This window comes from Falco cherrug, chromosome 4, assembly GCF_023634085.1.
Source record: "Falco cherrug isolate bFalChe1 chromosome 4, bFalChe1.pri, whole genome shotgun sequence".
NCBI lineage: Eukaryota > Metazoa > Chordata > Aves > Falconiformes > Falconidae > Falco > Falco cherrug.
In genome coordinates this window covers 56,072,331-56,095,093 of record NC_073700.1, presented here as the reverse complement: position 1 = coordinate 56,095,093, position 22,763 = coordinate 56,072,331, and the positions used below count along the sequence as shown (strand labels likewise).

At 48.7% G+C, this 22,763-nt stretch overlaps 2 protein-coding genes across 4 annotated transcripts in view; both read left to right on the top strand.

Moving 5' to 3' along the window:
• The window catches only part of LOC102050351 (mitogen-activated protein kinase kinase kinase 3-like), an 82,355-nt gene extending 73,147 nt beyond the window's left edge, over positions 1 to 9,208 (top strand). For all 3 annotated transcript variants that reach the window (XM_055708347.1, XM_055708346.1, XM_055708345.1), the window contains 5 exons: positions 799 to 947; positions 1,539 to 1,670; positions 4,310 to 4,439; positions 5,070 to 5,247; positions 6,467 to 9,208. In XM_055708347.1, the coding sequence (XP_055564322.1) occupies positions 799 to 947; positions 1,539 to 1,670; positions 4,310 to 4,439; positions 5,070 to 5,247; positions 6,467 to 6,695 (818 nt within the window). In that variant the 3' untranslated portion in view covers positions 6,696 to 9,208. The remainder of the gene's footprint in view (positions 1 to 798; positions 948 to 1,538; positions 1,671 to 4,309; positions 4,440 to 5,069; positions 5,248 to 6,466) is intronic.
• Positions 9,209 to 9,968: 760 nt separating this feature from the next.
• On the top strand, positions 9,969 to 22,688 carry ACAA1 (acetyl-CoA acyltransferase 1). Its single transcript, XM_055708519.1, has 12 exons — positions 9,969 to 10,203; positions 10,914 to 11,007; positions 11,302 to 11,359; positions 12,174 to 12,253; positions 12,712 to 12,754; positions 14,911 to 15,009; positions 15,427 to 15,507; positions 17,407 to 17,597; positions 17,698 to 17,877; positions 18,741 to 18,796; positions 19,604 to 19,749; positions 20,719 to 22,688. The coding sequence occupies exons 1-12, from the start codon at positions 9,994 to 9,996 to the stop codon at positions 20,792 to 20,794; spliced, it is 1,314 nt and encodes a 437-aa protein (XP_055564494.1). The 5' UTR covers positions 9,969 to 9,993; the 3' UTR covers positions 20,795 to 22,688.
• The last annotated feature ends 75 nt before the right edge of the window (positions 22,689 to 22,763 follow it).

Sequence of the window (22,763 nt, the reverse complement as noted above, 5' to 3'; positions counted from 1 at the left end):
TACTGCGCATCAGCTAAGCTAACCGTGTGTGAATGCACTTTGATTCCAGCGCCAACACAAGGCATGCTGTGCTGGCTTATGTCTCAGTGAGGAAGGTTTAATAGAACACACTGTATTTTATCTTGGCCTTGAGCTGAGAGCGTGCCTGGGGTCAGCTGGTGTTCATCACTTGCCGAGTTGCAGAAAGTTGCTTGTGTGTTGGACTGTCGGTGTGCTCATGCACCAGAAGCTTCCATGAGGCTTGGGATGTAGGAGCAAATGCAGCCAGAGGCTCTGTTCCTTGGCTTACATTGTTGTCACCCCAGCACCCAAAGATGGTGTTGCAGGCTGCTGTCATATTGCAAGACTGACCACGCTATAAAAATTTGTGCATTCTGGGCCTGTTCAGGGATGGACGACAATATAGGAATGACCAGTGAGATGAAAATCTTTACTGGTCCCTGCCTGGGTTGCTGCTCAGCCGTGCCGTATCCTTCTAACCACCCCTACAGCTGGGCAGAGAAAGTCCCACATGGGTTAAGAAGCAGTTTTTGGAGGAAGGACTGTTAAAGAAATGTCGCTTTTCAGGAACTTGTTTCTGCTTTATACCAATGCAGACTGGGAGACATCCCACACACAGACCAGGAGCACTAGTGCAATTAGAACTGTTTTTTCATGGTGCCCCTGGGAGAGGGTGGCTCACTGCTTGCCCTGGCGAGCTCACAGCGGGCCTGGTCTGCACTCTGTAGGGTCAGGTGGACCCTGATGCTGAAGTCTCCCTGCCGTGCCCTTCTCTTAACCCTCTCCTCTCTCGTGTAGCCCTGCAGGCACCTGTGAACTGGAGGCTGGGGAAGCTGCTGGGAAGAGGAGCTTTTGGGGAAGTTTATCTCTGCTATGATGCTGACACTGGGCGGGAGCTGTCGGTGAAGCAGGTGCCTTTTGACCCTGACAGTCAAGAGACAAGTAAAGTGAGTACAAGGGCAGGGCTGCGTTCTGCAGCCCCTTGGGGAATTGTGGGCTGCAGGTGGCAGAGGAGTCTGTGTCCTTGATGGAAAGCAGTGTGTGGAGGGTATGTGGTGTTTGCCCTTTTTGGAGTGGTCTCGAATTGCTTGTGGCACCAATCAACGTGCTCTGGTGACTTCTCTACTGCTTAGTTCCTTGGTCATGTTGGCCTGCTTTGTCTCAGGTATCGTTTCTTGCAGGGCTGTCTGCTCTTCCTTAGATTCCGCCTTCTTCCTCCCTTCATCTTCTTCCCACTCTGTGCACTGCATTAGCTTTGCTGGTATCTTCATTCACACCTTTCCAGAAAAACTTCGTGAACACAAGGAATAATAATGAGTAAACCTGTCTCAAAGCCAAGGCCCTGTGCATCCCATCTGTCTTTCTCCTTACCTTTTTCTTACGGCAGTGCTTCTCACTGCTGAGCCTTATGTGACTTATGTCCTCGTGGGCAGCTTCACAGGTGTTCTGAAAAGAGTGTTCAGCATCAAGCGATATTTGGATAATATTCCCAAAGTAACCATGCCCTTTTGTCACGAAGTACGTCTGTTCTGTTGCAGGAGGTGAATGCCTTAGAATGTGAGATTCAGCTGTTGAAGACTCTCCGCCATGACAGGATAGTGCAGTACTATGGGTGCTTGCGGGACCCTAAGGAGAAGAAACTGTCTATCTTTGTTGAATACATGCCAGGGGTAAGTGCAGTTCCTGCTAAAGATTGTCCTGAGCAACAGAGAACGTGTTTAGACTGCCCTGGAGTCTGGTGAAATTTGGATCTGGAGTTAAACTGTTCAGCTGAGCTGCTCTATATCTGATGAGCCAGACCAAAACAGTGGATGCATCCCTAAGGCTCGAGAAGACTTAGGTTGTGAGTCAGATGTCATGGTGAAGGCCCTCAATGTGCACCGAGTGAAATCAAAAGCCACCAAACGCCTTGAAGGCAGGTTTTCGGTTTGAATCCTGGAGCAGGGTGTGTTCACAGTCTGGAATCTGAACTCAGTGATTGTGGGACATGATCCAGATTTGGCTCCAAACACTGTGGCCTGAGCCCATCCTTAAGTATTTATTGCAAATCCCTGCAGGAAAAGCTAATAGTACAACTGTCCACCCACAGCTGTCACCAATTATTTGTGGCTTTCAGCACGTGTGTATTAAAAACAGTGTTACTCACTTGTAAGTTTTCTCCTGTTCGGGACAAAACTTTCTGTTGATAGCATTATCCTCTTGGGCAGGAGTGGCTTCAGTCTGTGGCTTTGCTGATAGAGGATGAAATAGCCCTAGGGAAGAAGAAGAATCAGAAAGCGTTGGGAGAGTCTAAGCAGGGGCTGGAGAATGTATGCAGATTAGTTGAATATCTCTTTCTGTTTGTGAGCATGTGAATTACATCAGTCTTATAGACAAAGTCTTCGGTTGGTATAAATGCTATTTATATTGTCAGAGGATCTGTTCTCCAAAGTCCCTCCTGTCTAGCTGGATTCATTCCGCAGAGTGTGGAAGATAAACCCTTGTTTATACAAAGATTTGTAAGGTCAGAGGGACTGTTAGGTCATCCGGTCACAAATAATTTCAGTTATTAGTAAACATGCTAGAAGCTGTCTTAACACATCTTGCATGTGAGCAATCAGGTGGACTTCCACATGTTTGAGTCCCTTCCAAGCCCTGTCCTTCCTCTCTCCCTGTGGGCAGGCATCTCGCTGGCAGGCCTTACCACCAGGCGGGGACCCAGAGGAATAAACCCCGTGAGTTTCATCAGGCCCCTTGCCGCTTACTCTGCAGCGTGCCGATGTTTGTTAGCAGCCAGGAAACCAACATTTGGTGCGGGGGCAGTGTCCAGCAGGGCTGGAAGTCGAATGTTTGTTTTTTTACACGATAAACCAGAGCTCTGACCAAATACAGATTGACTTCCGTGCTGCAACAACAGCCCATTTCACAAAAGCAGCTCGGGGCTTTGGTTCCCAAGGCCAGCGAAGCGAATGCGTTCGCGAACCTTGCAGGGCAGCGGCTCTGCAGGGCTGGGTCCTGCAAAGCTTCTGATTTCGCACAGCCAGCTTGGCAGAGTCTTCCCAGGGCCAAGCCCGGGTGCACCGTTCGCCTGGCATTCTTATGATTGCCCCATTAAGTAGCTGAGACTGTCTTTTCTGTCCTGCCCTATTTTTTAAAAATTTGTGCTTGGAAAACAGAACGGTCTATCTGACCACAGGCCCTGAAGACCCTGTTTCCCAGTCTTGTTTGATGTGCCCCTGTCAGGGTGAGGGAGGCCAGGCTAAGGAAGCTTAGCTCGGTGGTGGGCGAAGGAACATACCCTACATACGAGTTGATACCAGGGGGCGATTTCAGAGCATCTTGGGTTACTTCAGCAGCCCTGTGAAAGGGAAAGAAGAGATCCATCCACAGGATCCACCACCAGCCTCAGAAGGCCAAAGCAGTAGCCGGGCAGAGCAACAACTGGGGTGGGTGGAAAAGCTGACACGGTTTGAGTGACTGACTTGCAGCAGAGGAGCCCACTGTTCCAAGAGCAGAAGGACTGTGGCAATCTGGGATCAACCCCAGAGCTGCAGGACAGGCAGAAACGGGATGAGTTTCCCCTTCTGCTGCTTTCCAGGTAACCTGAATGCTGGAGGTAGAGCTGGGTGCCACCTCTCTGACTGAACCCCTGATCCACCCCTGGTTCATCCCGGTTAAAACCCAGCTCTGGCATAGTGAGGGACATCTGTTTCCAAGTGGACCGAAAACAGAGCTAAAAGCAGGGGGTCACCCTCTTGCAAATGCTAGATGTCTGCACCCCTGCTTCCTTTCCTCTTTGGTCAGTGAAATCAAACCAGTAGGAGCCTGCGTGCCTGGGGCAGAAATTCAAGTACTTGCACATTGTTTACCCGGGGTGGTCTTGCTGAAGCAGTCCCATGTGGTCCTGCCCCTGGTGAGTCCGCCTGCCTCATGGCAGCAGGTGCTCCGTGCTGTGAGAAGCTGGGGGGGGGAGGCTTCACAGAAGACTGACTCATCAGCTTGGCCCTGAAGATCTGGTCGATTTGGTCCCCTCGCTGGAGTTGTAACTCCTCCTCAGTGTGGTCCTCCTCCATGAGCTATTGGTGACAGCCAGCCACTAGAGGGGGAAGAAGATCTGTAGTGCTGGCAGGGACTGTACCCTTTTCTCCACTGGGATTTGGGATGCTGAGAACAAGTCTTTGCTCCATCCAGCACTTAGTGAATTTTTGTCTTGCTGTTTCTGCGGCAGAGTGTGGGTTTTTTTGAGCTGGTCACAGTAACTTTTTAAATTTTCCTGACATGATGGTTCTGCTGGCCCTTACAGTTGGTGTGTGTTGTTTCTTTGCAACAGGGCTCAATAAAGGACCAGCTAAAAGCTTACGGTGCTCTGACCGAGAACGTCACACGGAAATACACCAGGCAGATCCTGCAAGGAGTCTTCTACTTGCACAGCAATATGATTGTCCACAGGGATATTAAAGGTGAGTAGATAATACAGACAGGCTTCTTGCTTGGAGTTTTTCAACCCAGCCTCGCAGTGCGCCAATATAAATTCTTGTGCAAAACACAGTGCTGGGATCTGGTCAAGTAATTTTGCCCCCAGCATTCACCAATTCGAACTGTGAGAATCTTAAACAAGCAGCTGAAACCAAAACGTTGTGCTGTCTTCCTGCTTGGGAAGCCCAGATATGAGGTGTTCTTAAGAGGGGTTATTGCTAACTGCCCTTACACATCTGAAAACCTGGTGTAACGTACCTGAGTTGGGAGGCCCTGGCAGTCAGAGAGATCTGGGGCTCTCTTCGCCTCTCTGCGGGTGGGGAGGAGGATCTGTCATCTCCCATTCACCGCGTGCTTTTGGGAAACCTGCGGAGTGAGGAGATGCTGGTGGGAGTCAAGCCTCTCGGAGCACAGCTGCCTTAGGAGAGAGGGATTGTACGTGATGCTGAGTCTGGCCCCAGCAAGGCCCTTTGGTCTCCCTTGTGTCCAGCTCTTTGCCTGTGCTGTTCCTGCTCTCCTCGCTGTAGCCACTTCAGTTCAGGTTGCTGCTTCATCTCTTGTGTTTGTGGTTTTTGTTCCTTTTTTTTTTTTTTTTTTTTTGCTTTTCACCCCAGGTGCCAATATTTTGAGAGATTCTGCTGGAAATGTGAAACTTGGAGATTTTGGGGCCAGCAAACGGATCCAGACCATCTGCATGTCTGGGACTGGGATTAAATCTGTCACGGGAACGCCATACTGGATGAGCCCAGAGGTGATCAGTGGAGAGGGCTACGGAAGGAAAGCTGATGTGTGGTAAGGAATGTAGTAGAAACCTCACCATTTCTGCTTAAATCAAACAGTCCCTTTGGGAAGTTGTCATGGGAGCAACAGGTATAGCTAGTAGTTGGAAGACAGAGGAGTGTAAAGGATGGAAATAGAAACTGAATGTTAGGATCGATTACGCAGATATCAAGGGAGCGTGTTGTAGCTGAAGGTCCTAAAACAGGAGCCCTCAGAATCACAACTTGCTTTTGGAAGCTTTTATCACATGTGAGGGTCATGCACAGCTCGACCCCGTAGCTGCTTTTTAATTCTGGAAAGCAGGTTGGTAACAAAGGTTGCTAAAAGAGGTGTTGAGTTTTGGTGGCTGCTTTTAGGTTAACTAAACCCAGCTCAGAGGCTCTGGGGGATCTTGTGCAGCCTGTCAAAATCTGCTGCTGGATGTTTGCACGTGGCTCAGGCACAAAAACAACCAAAACCACTGGCTGGTTGTGAACATTTTGATCTGTGGAGGGTGTCAGCTAGAGCCTGAAAGAGTTGGGATAACACTACTAATCCTCCCAGTAAATGAGGAGGAAGCACTGTCATTGCAGTGTGTTTTGTTGGGTGCCCAAGCAAGTAGGGTCCACAAAAACTGGGTCCTCCAACAGAGTCCTGCTTGCGGGGGAAACCTAGGGGGTCCTAGGCAGGCAGGCAGGTACCCTGCACCACCTGCTCCAGCCGCTGACAGGGAAGCATTGTTCAATTTTTTGGGGAGCCACCGTGAATGGAGGTGGCAGAGAAGGGTCCCTGCTGAGACAAGGACTCCTCAGCAAGGACAGGGAAACCTTTCAGGCTCTTTGCCTCTCATCTGATGTCTTACTTGTCAGATGCCTGTCAGAGATGGAGGCACACATATCTCGTTCTGGCTCAGCTTCCCGGGGAACTACGTGGCATTGCTGAAACTGTTGTGTCTAAACTCATGCCTGAGTCTCCCTTCAGGGGATGCTCTGCTAAGGTGTCTCGTATGCTTTTATGAAACTTAATACCTGCCAGTTAACATAGGCAGAAAAGCCGCTGGCTTTAGGGCAAGGCTTTCAAGTTTGCTTCTGCTAGTGGGAGTGGAGAGCTCAGTGCCAAGGACCTGTGTGAACAGCGAGGTTTGCTCCGTTGAGGCAGGTGCGATCCTAGAGCCGATTAGACTTTAGAAGCGCAGCCCCCACCCCAGTCCCTAACCTGCTGTCTCACCCCTGCGTGCTTGGTGTGGTTTCAGGAGCGTGGCCTGCACCGTGGTGGAGATGTTAACGGAGAAGCCGCCGTGGGCAGAGTTCGAAGCCATGGCGGCTATTTTTAAAATCGCCACCCAGCCGACCAACCCCCAGCTCCCCGACGGCGTCTCGAACTCCTGCCGCAACTTCCTCAAGCAGATCTTCGTGGAGGAGAAGCGGAGGCCGACGGCCGAGGACCTACTGAGACATCCCTTCGTCAACTGCGGGCTCTGAGCCCCTGGCAGCGGGGATGGGGAAGCGCCGGTGGGAGGGGGGTGGCCGCCAGACCCGGGGCCTTCAGACCTCCACCCTGGGCTGTCCTGGCAGTGGCCCCCGCAGGTCCCTTGCTCATTGCTGGCTCGGCACCCGCCGCGTTGTTGGATTTCCAAGCTGCGCTTGGGACTGTTGGTGCCAGGAATTCAGAGCGAGGGATTTCCTGGACTGTGCGGGTGCTGGCCTCAGACCAAGTAGCCTCCTTGCCGCCAGCGATACCGGGGTCACCCCCCCTTGCTGTGTTACTTATCTCTTGGGGAAAGTGCGGGAAATGGGATCTGTCTTCCCCCCCAGCACGACAGTGATGCTGGCAGCATCCCCGGGACTGGCAGAGGAATAAGATGCTCAGTGGCGATCACCACCTTTCGCAGTGGAACAGACAAGGGGCTTCAGCCAAGCCGGAGGAGATGATCCTCAGACTGCAGAGTCGGGGGGACCCGGGTGTCCCCGTTCATAAGGGGACCAAACCCTCCTGGAGGTCGTGGGAGCAGCCAGCGTCTCCAGCAGGGCGGCATTTAATACTGTTCTGTGCCTTAAGCGGTTACAATCAAGGAGTGATGCTCGACTCGGCACAAAGCACCGTCGGGCGCGATGATGCGGCAGCCGTGTTGACTTTGCCTTTGTGCGCGTGCGTGTGTGTGTGTGTGTGTGCACGCATGTGTGTGCAAGTCTTGGAAAAAGGGGTCTTCTCGGGGTGCAGGAGGTCTCTGTGGGGTGCACCCACGGACGGATGCCTGAGACCTCTGCCATGGGCTGTGCAGAGGGATGTGTAAATGCTGTCGATGGCTGCGGTGGGCAGGGCTGAGCACCAGCCAGTTCGTGCTGGGAGCCATCAGGGTTCGGGTGGGAGCTGGAGGGGACCTTGGCGAGGATGGCTTTCTGCTCACAGCCATAGCCCTGCTAACCTGTCCCTGATGCTGCGCTGGGGCTGGCTGGAGGGATGCTAATGCATGTTGGAAGTGGAGCTGCAGGAGGAGCCCGGTGGGTCTCTGTAAAACCCAAGAGGGTGCCTAAAATGAGGCAGAGAGGACCAGTGCCTGTGGATCTGGGCTGCTGAGGGCTGGGTGCCTTCTCCATGCCTCGTGGGACTAGCCCAGGGTGCAGGGAAGGGGGACGTCACCTCTGTGGTGGTGCCTGAGGGAGCAGCTGCAGACCCGTGAAGCCTCAGACCAGGAGAGCAGAGCTGTGTCAGCCGAGGGCAGCTGGAAGCAGGTTTCTTTCTGTGGTATATTTGAGTTTGTAGGAGGAAGCAGGCCAGCTGAAAGCAGAGTTGGGCTACAGCCTCTTTGAACAGCAGCACTACCCTGCTGGAAAGCACTACCTCCTGGGCAGGGAGCGCGTACAGAGTCCCTGGAGGCTAATTAATCAGATCTTGGTTATTTTGGACAAATTAATTGTACCATCTCACCTCCCCCTTCCTTACTTTTTTTATGGGCTCAGCAAAGGGTTAAATAAGCAGTAGCTGGGAGGTTGCCATCCTTGGGCCGGTGTGTCACACACACGTTTATTTTAATATTCTTTTTAATTGAAAAGGAAAAGTGTTGCTTGGACCAAAGGGGAAATTCAGAAATCAGTTGTTCCTGTCACTTTGCACATCCTTGAATAATTCTGCGTGGGAGAGATCTAGACTGCACCGCTGGTGTGCTGCTGGGAGTGTTTCTTTGTCCACAGCTCTAAAAAGAGAAGCAAAAATGAGAGTTATTTCAGTTAAAACAAGCCAACAAATAAAACAAACCAAACAAACCACTGGTAGTGTCAGGGCATATTCGGATAGCTAGAAGGATTCCCTGTAAATGTGCCTGCAAAGCTGCAGAGGCCAGTTACTCGCCAGGCCGGGCTGCGGTGAAGCCGCGGGCTGCGGTGGAGCAGCGCCCAGGGGTCTGTGCCACTTGACATGGTGGTGGTGGGCAGCCCTCCTCGGGGGGGGGGGTGGGGGGGGGTGGGGTTGGAGTCACCTCCTTTCTCCGAGGGGGAATAAACAATTTTATTCTGTGAATAGGACCAAATCCATTAGTCTCTTCAGTAATACGGGATCAATGGAAAAAATAAAAATACAAGAAAAAACAAAGATCAATGTTGACTGGGGAGGGTTTTGTTGGGAAAAGGTGTTTTCACCAAAGCTAAAAAAAAAAAAAAAATATGTGTTTTTAAGCTGTTTTCTCCTCTTCCATCGAATCTGTTCGGTGTTGATTTTCCCAGCCCTTCAGTGGTGAGTGGGTGTTTTCCTTCTTTCCAAAGCCTTGAGAGCGAAGCGGGGTTTGTGGCCACCCCAGGCCCTGAACCCCCCAGCCCGCCGCGGGTGGATGGGGCACGTGTGTGCGTGTGTGTGTGCACGTCGGCGTGTGCGACTCACTCCTCAGGTGCCTTTGCCTTGTTGGGTTTAAAAACCCTTGCAGTGTTCTGATGTACAGAATGGAACTAGGAAAAGAGAATGTAATATTATGCCATGTAAAGTTGGTTCTTGGTTGCTTGGGTTTGTTTGGGTTTTTATTTGATTTTTGCCTGTAGTGGGCCGGGTGGCTCGTCCACGCAGGCGTCCCTGGGAGAGATGACTCTGGGGGGGAGGTGGAGCAGCCACGCACACCCCATAGTCCCTTCCCAGCCGGGGGGCGAGGAGGGGACCGGGGGGGCCGGTGAGGATGGACCTGGTGGTTCCTGGCACGTCCTCCAAATAGTGACTCTCGGCAGGTCTCAGCCCCTGCAGCTCCACGTGTCCCTTTGTCCTGGCATCCCCCTTGGTTCAAATGCTCCAAACGCACAAGGCATTTTATTTTTTTTTTATTTATTTCATTTTAGTTCCTTTTAATTTATTGATTTTTGAAATTATTTTAATTTTTTTCTTTATTTTTATTGGGTCTTTATTTTTTCCCTTCCCTCCCTTCCCCCTTCCCTTCCCTTCCCCCTTCCCTCCCTTCCCTTCCCCCTTCCCTCCCTTCCCCCTTCCCCCTTCCCTTCCCCCTTCCCTTCCCTTCCCCCTTCCCTTCCCTTCCCTCCCTTTTTTTTCCCCGTTTCCCCTTCCCTTCCCTCCCTCTTTTTCCCCTTTTTTCTGTTATATTTTCTTGACACATGAAATTTAAAATCTAGTTTAAATTTATTTATTTCAGTATGTATTTATTTTTAAGAAGCTTTGTTTTGGTGGGATTTCTCGGTTTCACGCCTTTAACGCCTCCTTGCCCGGAGCGGCCCTGAGGGCGGCGCCATGCAAATGAGGGGGCGTGGCACGCGAACGAGGCTGTTCGCGGGGGGCGGCGGTGACAAGATGGCGGCGGGGCCGGGCGCGCCGCTGCGGCGGGTGCAGCTGGTGCTGGGGCACCTCGCCCCCTCCCCCCCGGGCCCCGGCACCGGCCTGCGGGCCGCGCCGTGCGGGAGCCGCGCCGGGGCCTCGCCGCGGGCCGCCAGCCCCGACGATGTGGTGGTGGTGCACGGGCGGAGGACCGCCATCGGCCGCGCCAAGCGCGGCGCCTTCAAGGTACGGCCCGGGGGCCCTGCCCGCCCGCGGCACCTCCGCCGGGCCCCGGGGGCGCCCCTGCTTGCCGCCGCTGCGCTCGGGCTGGGTGCGCGGCGCCGCCTGCCCGCAGCCCCCGGCGCTGCCTCGGGACCCCCTGAGGGGCCGCAGCGCCTCACGGCTTCCGCGCCGGGGCTGCGCGGCCCAGGTGCCGCCACCGCCACCCCGAACGCCGGGCCAGAGCCGCGCGTGTCCCGGCTCCCCTTGAGGCCTGGGGTCTCTGCGCCTGGCACGGCCCGGTGGGGCCTCGTCCTCCTGGGTGGCGACGGCAGCGTCCCGCGTCCGACCGCCGCGATGGCCCCGGAGGATGGGCATTGCTGGGTCAAACCCAGTTCCTGTGCTGGGGGTCACCGCCCTGTCACGAAACAAACGGGGGGGCTCAGCCTGCTGAGGCTTGGCACCGGACTGGCCGCAGGTTGGTCCCGCAGGCCCTGCAAGGCATGCTCGTGTGAAACCGGGAGGGACGGGAGCAGGGTTAGGGCGTTAGTGCTTGAAAGCTCCCTGGGGTAAAAAACGCGCGGAGGAATTCCACATTTGTAGGGAAACCACCACCGTCCTGGGGCGAGGACTGGAGTAAAGCTGCCCGAGCACGGTACGCCAGCACACTGAGGGCAAACAGGTGACAGGGCAGCTGCTGGTGTTCCTTGGGCAGCGCTAATTGCCTGTGCTTTCAGGATACTACACCCGATGAACTGCTCTCCGCCGTTATGACAGCTGTCCTTCGAGATGTCAGCCTTCGTCCTGAGGCCCTGGGAGACATCTGTGTGGGTGAGCGCGCAGCCTCTGTCCAGACTTGGAAGCTCCTGGCCCGGGTAGCTCTGTGGGACAGGCGGCTCCTGGTGTCCCATGGGGTCCTGCAAGTACCGTGGGGCTGGAAGGGGTTAGTGCGTAGCGTTAGGTTTGTGAAATCAGTGTGTCCTTCACGACTCCTCTGTCCAGTGGTGGGGCTCTCATCCAGGTGCTGGATGCACCAAGCCGTGGGGATGCTAACATCCCTCCGACTGCCACCGCAAACAGCGAGGGGAGTGCAACCGATTGACTGAATCATATCTTTGCATTCAGGAAACGTGCTGCAGCCTGGAGCTGGCGCTTTGATTGCAAGAGTTGCACAGTTTCTAAGGTAAACTCTCAATCAGATCAAGGTTCTTTCTCTCCTTTTTGGTCTTCCGCCACGGCGCAGCACTGGGTCAGAGGATTTGACGAGTCTTATGCGCTCCTAGGAAGTTACAGCAAATCACCCTCTGCCTAGGAATTAGACTCTGATGGAGCAGTTGGAGAATCCTGATGGGAAAGGGACAGGGAGGCAGAAGTGAGGCTGTTCAACCTGTGTTGAGCCTCTGAACAGGAGATCTTGTTCTGTGGGCTCCCAGCTGCACCTGCTGCTTCTCTGTGCTGCGAGGCTGTGCTGCTCTGCTCTGCATGGTCCGAAACCCGTGGAGTTGTCTCTGGTCCTCCTGTTCACTTCCCAGTGCTGGTGGTCGATGGCTCATATTGAGCTGGATCCCAGCTTCCAAATATGCCAGCCAGTGTCTATTGTCAAGTGACATTTGCTTCTGTAAACCGGTGTACAGCTACTGCGTTGGAGGGTGCACACACAGCCTACCAGTAATTACAAATGTTGCGGAGCTTGTCAGTATTCCTGGCCCCGATCAGACCTCGGGAGCTAGGCACACAGGAGGGCCCTGCGTACAGAGGATCTTCTGAAGACAGACCTGTGGGGAAGCAGCACTCGGAGCCGCTTCCAAATCAAGTGTGGAAGTTATCTATGAACTTTGCTTTCTCTTGTTGACCAAGAGGTCAGGAAATGTATAAAGGGATCTGTCTTGAACTTGAGGGTTAAAGTTTAATCAAGTGGCTTAATGCTGTCTTTAGAGCTTTGGTTTATTGCGTGGATTTCATCACTGAATCTTTGCCAACACTGTCTTATTTTCTAGTGGTATTCCAGAGACGGTGCCATGCTCCAGCGTGAACCGGCAATGCTCCTCCGGGCTACAGGCCATTATCAACATAGCTGGTACGTGTTAGGGGCACTTGGATCAGAGTCGATGCCTGCCGCCCCCCATCGCTCATTTCTCCTGTCCTCCACTCTCTCTGAGCAGTAAAAGTAGAGGCAATGTCTTCTTTTGCTGGGAATTTTCAGCGTGTTGCTAGTTGAATACTTTTATATCCTTTAGTGGCCAAGTTTACCCACAGAGAAGTAACTTGATTTTCTGAGGATAAGTCCTACCATCGCTTTCATATCGGGCAGCTTCTGGAAGGGTCCCTCTGGTCCTCTCTGGTTGCGTGTCAGGTCACAGTTAGTCTTCAGCCCCATTGGCTCCTTGACCTGGTTCACGTTCTAGCAGGCAGGAGGGCGGAGGGAATGGCCCATTTGGCTGCAGTGGGTGCCTCAGGTGTTCGTGAAACCGCAGCCGGAGTGGAAATGCTTTTGCAGCTGCTGATAGTAAGAACATTTATGTACTGCTGTTACAGGTGGCATCCGAAATGGATCGTATGACATTGGCTTGGCCTGTGGGTAAGAAAGTCTTTTTATGGTACTTGCCTAGGCTTCCTGAAGGTAGCACTGTCCTGCTGCAGCAGCTCTTGTGTGAGGTATTAGAACCCCCTTCCAACCAGACCTGTCCCACCCGCGCCCACCCCGCCCCGGCCAAGGAAACAGATGGTGTTCTCGTGTGACAAATGGGTGAATAAACTCTAAAATTAGGACCTGAATATAAGTGTGGAACTGCAGATGTAATTTGTGCCGTTCCAGCGGCTGCTGAGTACTTTTGGCAGATTGGGTTATCTTAAAGGGTCTGAGGGAGGGTGCTTGAAAATCCTTTAATTCTCCTGGAAGTTTTGGTCTTGGTGACATGTCTGCTGGGGTTGCAATAAGAGGCTGTGTATGTCTTACAAGCATGCAAAAAGCCTGTCCGCTGTCCCTGTTGTAGCATACTACTTGTGTGCAGAGGTCTGACATCCTGAAACCTGGCATTATTAGCTTTTTAATTAATCTCCAATTAACTGGTGCCTTGGAAATCCAGCAGCTCTCTTGGATAAAGAAATGAATGCCCTACCCGTGCTAATAACTGTCCTACGTACTTACAGCAGATGTTCTTCTGCAGTGGACAGGCATGCTGTTCTTTGCTTCACTCCTAACATCATAAGTGTTTATATTTTAGAGGATTACATAACTGTTAGGTTAGCTTTGGAGAAATGCTAGTGACCACATTCACACTCATTTCAGAAGAATGAATTAAAAAAAAAGAAAAGAAAAAGTATTCCGTAATCCTGAGGCTGAAATACTGGATTTCTCTTTTTCTTTACCGTGGAAACTCTCAGTCTGTCTTGAATTGTTAGTGTACACAGTCATCCAGTAGTCCTTAGGAAGATGTTTATATTTACAACTTTTTAGCACCTGCATGTACCTGGTTGAGCAAGATCTGATGTGGAGAATGCCCTTGCCTTCTTAGGCTGCTGCGAAATGAACAGCTCAGCAAGTCAGACGTGTTCCTCCGATGTAGGCAGAACACTTGGTGTTCACAAGGAATGCTTGTGTTTGAACACATGAGGCTTTTCACTCGTTCACTTTAACACACTTGTTCCCAGAAGCTGCTTGGTGATGTCCACCAAAATGATACGCTTAAAGGTACTGAAAGGCTCAAAGGGTTTGGGATCCAGCCTTTGCCCGCTGGGTATGCAAGCCACTGGGTTTCATTGTGGGAGGTTTTCTGGCCTCTAACCTGCAGGGTCCTTCATGAAGACATAAAATAGCTTTTGTGAGTTGGGTTTATCCCAAGTTGTGCTCTTCCTCTGAGTGGACGCGTGCACTCTGTAGGTGAAGAGATACTGGATGACAACACAAAACGCAGTCGCTGTGGTTTGCTCTTACTTAAAACCTGATTCTATACCTTCTTTCAGGGAGTAGATGCAGCTGCAGTCAAGTAATGCAGTGTCTCATAGTAAAGTTAGTTTAAATGCCTGAGAGTACTGTTGGTGGAAAACAAACTTATTTTCTGCTTGTCTTGCATTTTCCAGGAATAGTTTCTCAGTTATTTACTCTTCATGAGTGTATGTATTTGTGTGGTGCAGAGTAGAATTCAAACCCTCTCCCCATCGTAAGCTTCATGATCTAGGCTAACTTTACAAAAGCTCACTGGTCCTTTGTACCCAGTGATGTCTGGGTATTCCTGCGGTAAATTTGGATGTTTTAAATCTGTTAACTCATTTGTAGGTCAAAATCTGCAGCCTCTGGGATCCATGTCTTAAATTCTTTGTGTTGCGAAATACAAATGGCATAACTCTGTCATGGTTTGCTTAATACTTCTATTAAACTGCCAACCCGTTCTTAAGCTGTAAGTGGCATTTTTATGGCACGTAACAATGGACAAATGTGCCAGAATCATTAGCAATTCCTTCCTGGCTGTGGAAACGCGAGAAGTTAGCTGTTGACGTTGGTGTCCTATGCTAGTGAAGCAAGGACCAATTTAATCTAGCAATCTGTTTTCATTTCGTGGTAATTCTTATATTGATGAGCTGCTGCCTCAGCCAGTTCTTAATTACTAGCTGCATTTCTATAGGATAATAGGAAAGCGTGTTGTCAAGATACTGAGTTTTGATAGTCTTAATGGAGCAATTACCACAAAGTTAGTATGAAAGCACTGGTTGCAAATTCAAATTTTTCCTGTTTAGGGTGGAAACGATGTCCCTCAGAAGTGCAAATAACCCTGGTGATATCAGTTCCAGCATGATGGAAAACAGCAAAGCTCGAGATTGCCTTATTCCTATGGGGTAAGTGTTTCCTCTTCCCCAAGGTTTAAGAGTTTTCTAGATGGCCTGTCTTCTCAGTTACCATATTGTTTCAAATCAATCTGAATGCGGTGACCTTGGATCTGTATGTCAGCATCCTCCTTGGTTGTGGTAGAAGATGAATTATGTGAAATGGGAGAAGATCAGCAACTGATGAAAGATTTCCTTGTCTTCTGTCTTAAGCTCAGCAGCTTAATGAGCAAGGAAAACGGATTTGAACCTTGTTTTGATCCTAGATTTGATTCAGGATTTGCTTCTGCCAGGCAGTTCTAGGTTGAGAAGGCAGCAAATAGCTTTCAGACTAAAGCAAATGCTTGTACTTGTGTTGTGTTAGTAAAAGCCAACTGCAGCTCCATTAGTTGTGTCACTGGATTAATTCTGTGACATTGTTTTCCCCAGAATAACTTCAGAAAATGTGGCAGAGAAATTTGGAGTTTCCCGAAAGAAGCAGGATGCCTTTGCCTTGGCTTCCCAGCAAAAGTAAATGCTTTTTTCTTTTCTCTCTTTTTTTTTTTTTTTGTTGTGTGTTTTTTTTTCCTAACCTTTTGATTAAGGAATAAATAGATAGAAGGCACATTGGTACTTCCCAGGAGTGGTTAAGTGCAGCCTTCATGTTGCCTCCAAACCTTAGTAGTGAGTAAAGAAGCTTGAGATGGTCAGAGCGAAGATCAGTGCATGTCCCGGGTTGTGTGATAAGGAAACACGAGTCCAGAGCTGTATGACTACTCTTGTGCACGTACCATCGAGCTTGTGAGCCCTGAGCAGCGAATGCCCCTGTTTTTCAGCATCCAAAGGATACAACCCCTGTGAGGTTTCTGAAATGAATGTATGGTGCAGGATTTTCGTAGTGGCTTTGGCTCGCTATGATTTGAAACTGAACATGGGAGTGACAGCAGAAGGAACCTGTCCTAAGAGGGAATATTTAAATGTAGCCATTTTCAGAGAACTGCTGAGTTTGAGAAGAGTGGCTTGTCTTCACTGCAGGTGTTTGGCTCTAAGTGAGCCCAGTCCTACCTCTAATAACCTTCCTCTGCAGTTAAATCGCTGCCAAAGTCAACTGACCCCTGGAATCTGTGGAGTTGTACTGGCGGTCCAGTGGCATGTGATCCGTTAAAGTTGCTGCCATCAAAGAGTTAAACTAACTTTCAGAGCTCTGTTTAAGCATCGCCCCGGTCCAATTATTTATCTAATACAGGAAGCCACTGCACAGGCCAGTTAACCTTTAAATTCTGGCCCTGCTTCTCAGGGAACTTGGCATGCCAGCCTTTCTCACTGACATTGAACTGATAACACAAAAGGGTATGTGAACGCGATCCTCGCCTCTCACATGAGGAAAGGGGTGATTTTCTGGCCTCAGTCTCAGGATGTCTGCAGAGTTACTGATCTTCCTTCAGCACTTCACTCAAATGCTCAATTACCTGGAAATATTTTCATTTTATTATTAAAAGTGTGAAGCGATGAGTGGGTAAAACAAGCTTTCACTCTCTAATTCATTATTCCCTGGAAAGGGTGCTCTGCTGCTGGCAGGTAAATCATCTAAACGAGCTCTACAGGGGAGGTTTTTAAAATACCATATTGATATGGAAGATTAAAACTGTGTGCCCTGAGCTAATTCTAATTTAGCTAATTGCATTCTGCCTACTTATATCAGTCTGGTCGTATCGGTTGTTCCCTGCTGCTAATACTGCTGTCTCAGGGACCAGACCCCATCTTTACCACATCTTTAAGTGATAACCTTCTACATAGTCACACTGAACTATGCACCATACATTGCAGTCATTTGGAATTAAAAGGTTATATTTAAATGCCAGAAGATTATACCTGAAGTCTGTGGTCTAAAGCTGAACTTGTCTTTAGTAGGACAAAACAAGGAATGAGTGAAACTTTAGCCATTCCTTATCTTCTTAGAAATTATTAGCATTATGTGGAGGCTTAGCCCACTTGCCCTGTTTAGATTCTCAAAAATAAAAATTGATTTTTGAACATCGGGATTCATTTATTTTCTTACGGTTGTGATGTGATTGTACCACTGGATAAGTACAGCTTCGTGCTGCGGGCTGGTGGTGGTCAGCCAGTCACAAAGGTGTTGATGGGAACAGAATGGGGATCTTGCTCAGAAGTGTGTGATCCTGTGGTCCAGGTTTGGGGAGAATGCCCATAATGTTAGCAATATTTTTCCTGTGATGTGGAGGTAAGAAGTCTGCCTTCCTGTGGTTGGAAGTAATTATTCACCTGTTATCTTGTCTACTACTGGGTAATGATGTACCTGTGTACCAAGTCACACCTTAGTTCATTCTCTTACTAACTGGTTTCCTTGACATTAATTCTCTTGCAGTTTTCCTCCAGAATATTTTAACCTTGCATACTCTTCTTCAACAGAGCAGCAAAAGCTCAGCAGATGGGACTGTTTAAAACTGAGATTGTTCCAGTGAAGACCACTGTTCTTGATAATCAGGGCAAGCAAAAAACAATCACTGTGGACCAAGATGAAGGGATTAGGCCCTCCACGACGCTGGAAGGCTTGGCAAAGCTGAAGCCTGCCTTCAAAGAGGATGGGAGCACTACAGCAGGTCAGCTTTCTTGTTAAATTTGTGTTCTTCCTGTGGTTTTCTTGCCTTGAATGTGCTTAGGCAAAAAAAAAAAAAGGTGTTAATAGATCTCTTCCAACAGGTAATGCCAGCCAGGTGAGCGATGGAGCAGCTGCGGTTCTCCTGGCAAAACGCTCAAAAGCAGCACAGCTGGGACTGCCCGTCCTGGGGGTGCTCAGGTCCTTTGCTGTCGTTGGAGTCCCGCCCGATGTTATGGGCATCGGACCAGCCTATGCAATCCCTGTTGCTGTGGAAAAGGCGGGTGAGAACCACTTGTCATTCATACAGTGTTTGGTACAAGGCAAATCAGACTCTGTGAGCTGAAATTTAAGACTGTATTTATTCAAGCATGTGCAGCTATCAGCTGCAGGAACAGCAAGCTTAAATTCAAAACCTTCAAAGAGATCCTGCCTCAGATTCCTGTAATACTGTTCACTTGCACTCATGTATGAATTGTCGTCTGCTCACCTTTGAGAAGCTCCAGATTCAATCCCTGCACAGTCTCAGCCACAGTTAACATGTGGCAAGTGATTTAGCCTTCATTTAGTGCTGTTTTCTCTTCCTTAATGTGATCAACGTGTGGGGTTTGTGTTTGGTCTTTGGTTGTGGGGGGTTTTTTTTCTTTATAATTTTGGCATCTGATGAGTGGAACAGGCTTGCCTCAGAGTTCTTATCATACTCATTAGGCTGAATAGCTTTTATAGCTGATGATTATTGTTGTGTCCACCTGTGTCGTTGCTATGGTCTCCTGCTCACCTATAGTTTTATTTTTAAGTCCTGAAATACCCTTCAATCTTTAATCCCTCTACAAAGAAATCACATTTAATCTAAGGAAGACTTGGGAAATTTGGTGACACAATACTATGAACTGTGACATTTTGCAGTCTTTAGACGTTGTACATAAACATGAGTACAAGTGTAGATAGCCCATGTGGAGCCAAGGTCCCCCTCTTTTTGTCATGAGTGGAGTAGAACTAGAATTCAAAAAGGGGAGGCTGTGAGTGCATTACTCTCTTTGTTTTTTGGTGTTTTTTTTTAACTTTAATTTACAAGTAAATTACTTTACTTGATGGAGTCATAAGGCAAAAATATCTCCTTTTAAATCCTGACTTTTCTGAACCATAGGTCTGACTCTGAATGACATTGATATATATGAAATCAATGAAGCCTTTGCAAGCCAGGTGAGTGAGCGTCCTGTTTGAGCTGTACAATTCTTGGTCACTGAGTATATTTCAGCTTGGTCTCCCAATTAAGATTTGAACTTGTTCCACATATTACATCTTCAGCCCAATGTTAGTGGCACGCACAGATTATTTTCCCTTTTCTTCAAGTAAAAATAAGCAGGGCATTGCTTACACAGCTTAATATTTTAAAAACCCCAAACAAACAAACAAAAAATCCCAAAACACAGAAAAGTATGTCCAGTGGATAAGAATATAATCTTCACTATCAGAGCCTCATACCAACTTGCAAGCTCTGTTTCACAAGGGCTGTAATTTGTTCCTGGGTGGTGTCAGTGTGCATGTGTTGGCACTCGCTAATTTGGAAGTCCTTGGTAGAAACTTCGCTGCCGTGTCTTCCACAGATCCGTGACATGCCTGTCAGAAAGCACGAGGGCTCGGTTTGAGATGAAGCAGATAGGCTTAGCTCACTTCTGTGTGCTTTCGACTTGTAATTCGTTCTACTCCTTTCCACTGGGAAAGATGGTCTAGCCAGAGTCAGGCCTCTAAGTACTAACTGTAATGCTTTAAGAGCAGCTGACACGATGTGGAGTTTGTGTAATAACAAACATAGTTTGAGCTAAATTAATTTTAAACACAAATATTTTGAAGACCCTAGAGCTGCCAAGGATAGTTTGTGGTCTGTCTTTATGTATGGATGAGACCACCAGTCTTCTCTGCAGTGCTCTCAGCTCTCTATTGCAGCAGCGCTGGGAACTACTGAAGGCGTAAGCATCTTGATGAAACCATTCTGTCTTGTCTTTCTAGGCCGTGTACTGTGTTGAAAAGCTGGGCATTCCCATGGAGAAGGTCAACCCCCTGGGCGGAGCGATAGCACTGGGGCACCCACTGGGCTGTACTGGTGCTCGTCAAGTTGTCACTTTGCTCAATGAATTGAAGCGCAGAGGGAAAAGGTGAGCGCAGAGGGAAAAGGTGAGCGCTGAGGAACAGTATTAGCCCGAGTGTGTAAGTACTGTGGGCTCAGAAGTAAGCCAGCGGTTTGGGTGTGCCTTCTCCGTGCCTTTGATAGCTTTGACCATGAATTCCTGACGGCTCTCTGCAGGGGCAGGGCTGTCTGCTGTCGTGCTGCCCACCAAGGCAGTCTCTCCTGGTCCTTGGCAGCAAGTCAGCGGTCAGAGCCGGAGGGCTGGCGGCTCTGTGAGGCTGGGCTGCATCAGGCTTCATGGCAGTCTGGTGCCAGCCCTCTGCCTAGGCTGCGGGCTTTTCCCGACGTGTGGAAGAAACCCAGTAGCTGCTGCTGGCTGGCTGTGCCACTGCTCCCTCTGGGCTGGCACATACAGTGTCACTGGACTGCACCTTAGGATGCACCAGGCCTGGAGGGGAGGGTGATGGTGATGGCGATGGCAAGCTGTTAATTGCCAGGCAAACTGGGCAGTAACAGTAAACCACCTCAGACTGAAGTGGAAGAACTTGCTCTGAAATTAAGCTTTCCACTCTGTTTTTCCAGAAATCCAACTGCACGTCATCTGACTACCCACATTTACCTTGAACTTTTACATAGCAAAGCTACGTGAAGGGCAGTGGTAGGAGGCAGGAAAGGAAGAGTTTCTTCCTCAACCCACCTGAAACAAAGAGTTGGCCTAGATCAACCTTGCTGCTAGGATGTGTGAGGCAGGTGGGTAAGGAACTTGCTTCTGGGACACTACTCCTGTGCAGAAAGGAGGCAGAGAAATGGGTGTCGCTTCGCAGAGCATGTGGACACACTGCAGGAACTCTAGAGCACTGAGACCCCTTAGGTTAGGATCTCTTGGTGACACAGGAGAGCAGTGGGTAGCTCAAATTTATGGTTTTTTTTTTTAATCCCCCAAGATGATCTAAACTGATCTGTCTTTTTACTAATTCCATGTGTTCTTTCCTTTCAGAGCATACGGTGTTGTATCAATGTGCATTGGAACGGGCATGGGTGCTGCAGCAGTATTTGAGTACCCAGGGAACTAAACTCCAGCGTGCTGACAAAACAACGCAGCAGCTAATTCTCTGCCTTCTCTAATAATAGCAAATGATTTGCACTTTGAAGTCAAGTGGATTCAGGGATTTGTTACCACATCTACAAATTTTAGGCACAAATTGTAGAGTAAATTGTACAGAGCTACTAAGCAGGTGGGAGAATACAAAACTGGCAAATGGCATGCTGACGTGAGAAATCAGCTGAAATTCAACTGCAGGCCCTTGTGTGGTGATGGCGAATGAGTATTTCTAATTTAATCCATCTCTCTATTCTGTGACTATTATTAGGGAGCAGTTGTTCATGGTACTTTTGTATGACAAACTGGCTAAAAGGGTTGCTCAAAAGAAGAATGAGTGCACATCTTTTCCAGGGTTTTCTTAAAAGATTTCGCCATCTTGCAAGAAGCTTGTTTTGAAAGCAGTGCAAGACTTCACATCATTTCCTTTACAACTGTGTCTGTCCTTTGCAAGTCATAAATTGGCTGTGTCTTAGATTGTCCCTGTGCTGGGAATGCGCTGGAGCTTCCTACTTTTAACAAGCTGCTCTGAAGCCTCCAGTGGGGGAAAGTGGAAGGACTAGAATGTAATTTACACAGGAGGTGCCTGCTAGAGGGCAGGAATTTGAAAGTGGCCGTTCCATCTTTTATAACATACTTCTAATTATCAGCTTGTATGATGTTAACTTAGAGACAAGCTTATGCTTAATAATACTTGGCTACCATAAAACAGATTTCAGCCTTACTTTTACTGCAAGTACTACCTGAACTACACATACTACTACATCTCAGTACTTCAGTGCTAACACAAATGTGTATTTAATCTTGAAAAGTTCTCCCTTACCTGTTCTCTCTGTTAGGAGCAGAAAGATCACTGAAACTCAGAGCTAATGGTTTGTAAAATAAATGTACACATAGTCTCTGACATGTTAGAAAAGTTTAAATTTGTAAAAGAAATTCTTGTCCTGGCTCTTGCTTTTGCACTTAATAGAATTGGGTTCTTGTGGTGTATTTGTTTTGTTTTTATGATGATTGTTAGTTGGTCATGATTAGTTAGAGCTATTTGATACTCTCACATTGCTGTGCTGTAGCCTGTCTCACTCACCCAGCGATCATACATGCTGTTGTTTTAGAGAAAAGAGATTAAATTATTTAGAGGGACTAAAGAGGTATTAGCATCCTCAAGGGTCTTTTTTTTTTTTTTCACACTGAGGTTCCTGTGTGTAAAATGAGTTCTCAGTGCTAGCACAAGTTTAAGCTAAAGTTAGGGAGAAGGTGGCTATCATGCATCTTTTGTTCCCCTCCAGCATGGATTGCAGCCCCCTCCTCCCCACACACACTGCCTTTAACAAAAACCTTTTATATTATGGGAGTGGCTCAGAAGTGGGAATTTCAGTGACCTTTAGCTAAAGTAATAATAAAAACATTTAAAGAGAAGTGTGAGTAAATGGGAACCATGTGGGGGGAAAAGAATTAAAAGGAAGAAGGGTTCCTCCCTCTGTAGCTAAAGGGGATGTTCTCAATACCCAAACACGATGAAACATGCAGGTTGGTCATTTTCCAAGGAGTCCAGGGAAAGTTGGCTCTTCCCCTTTTCATGTAAGGCATCGAGAAAACAGCCTGGGGAGTGCTGGCCTGTTCACTAATTCTTGCTTTTATTATGTGTCATTGTCCATTTTAATGTCAAACAAATAAACAAGGCAAAACAAAAGCCACTTTTTAAAGGTACCAGCAGGCTTAACTGTAATTTGAGGCACACCGAGTTGCAGAAGGTTTTGGCCACAGTGTTACTGTAGCTGCTTTGCAATTTTAAACCAGTTCTTTGCAGAGCCTTGATTTGTGGGTAATGGTAAGCTTACCACAGCAATAAAAGTAATAGCACAGAATGAGATTATGACTTCTCTTTGAAGTAGCATAAGCTTTTTTTCCCCTCATAACTTAAAATTCTATTCTGCTAAAATTTC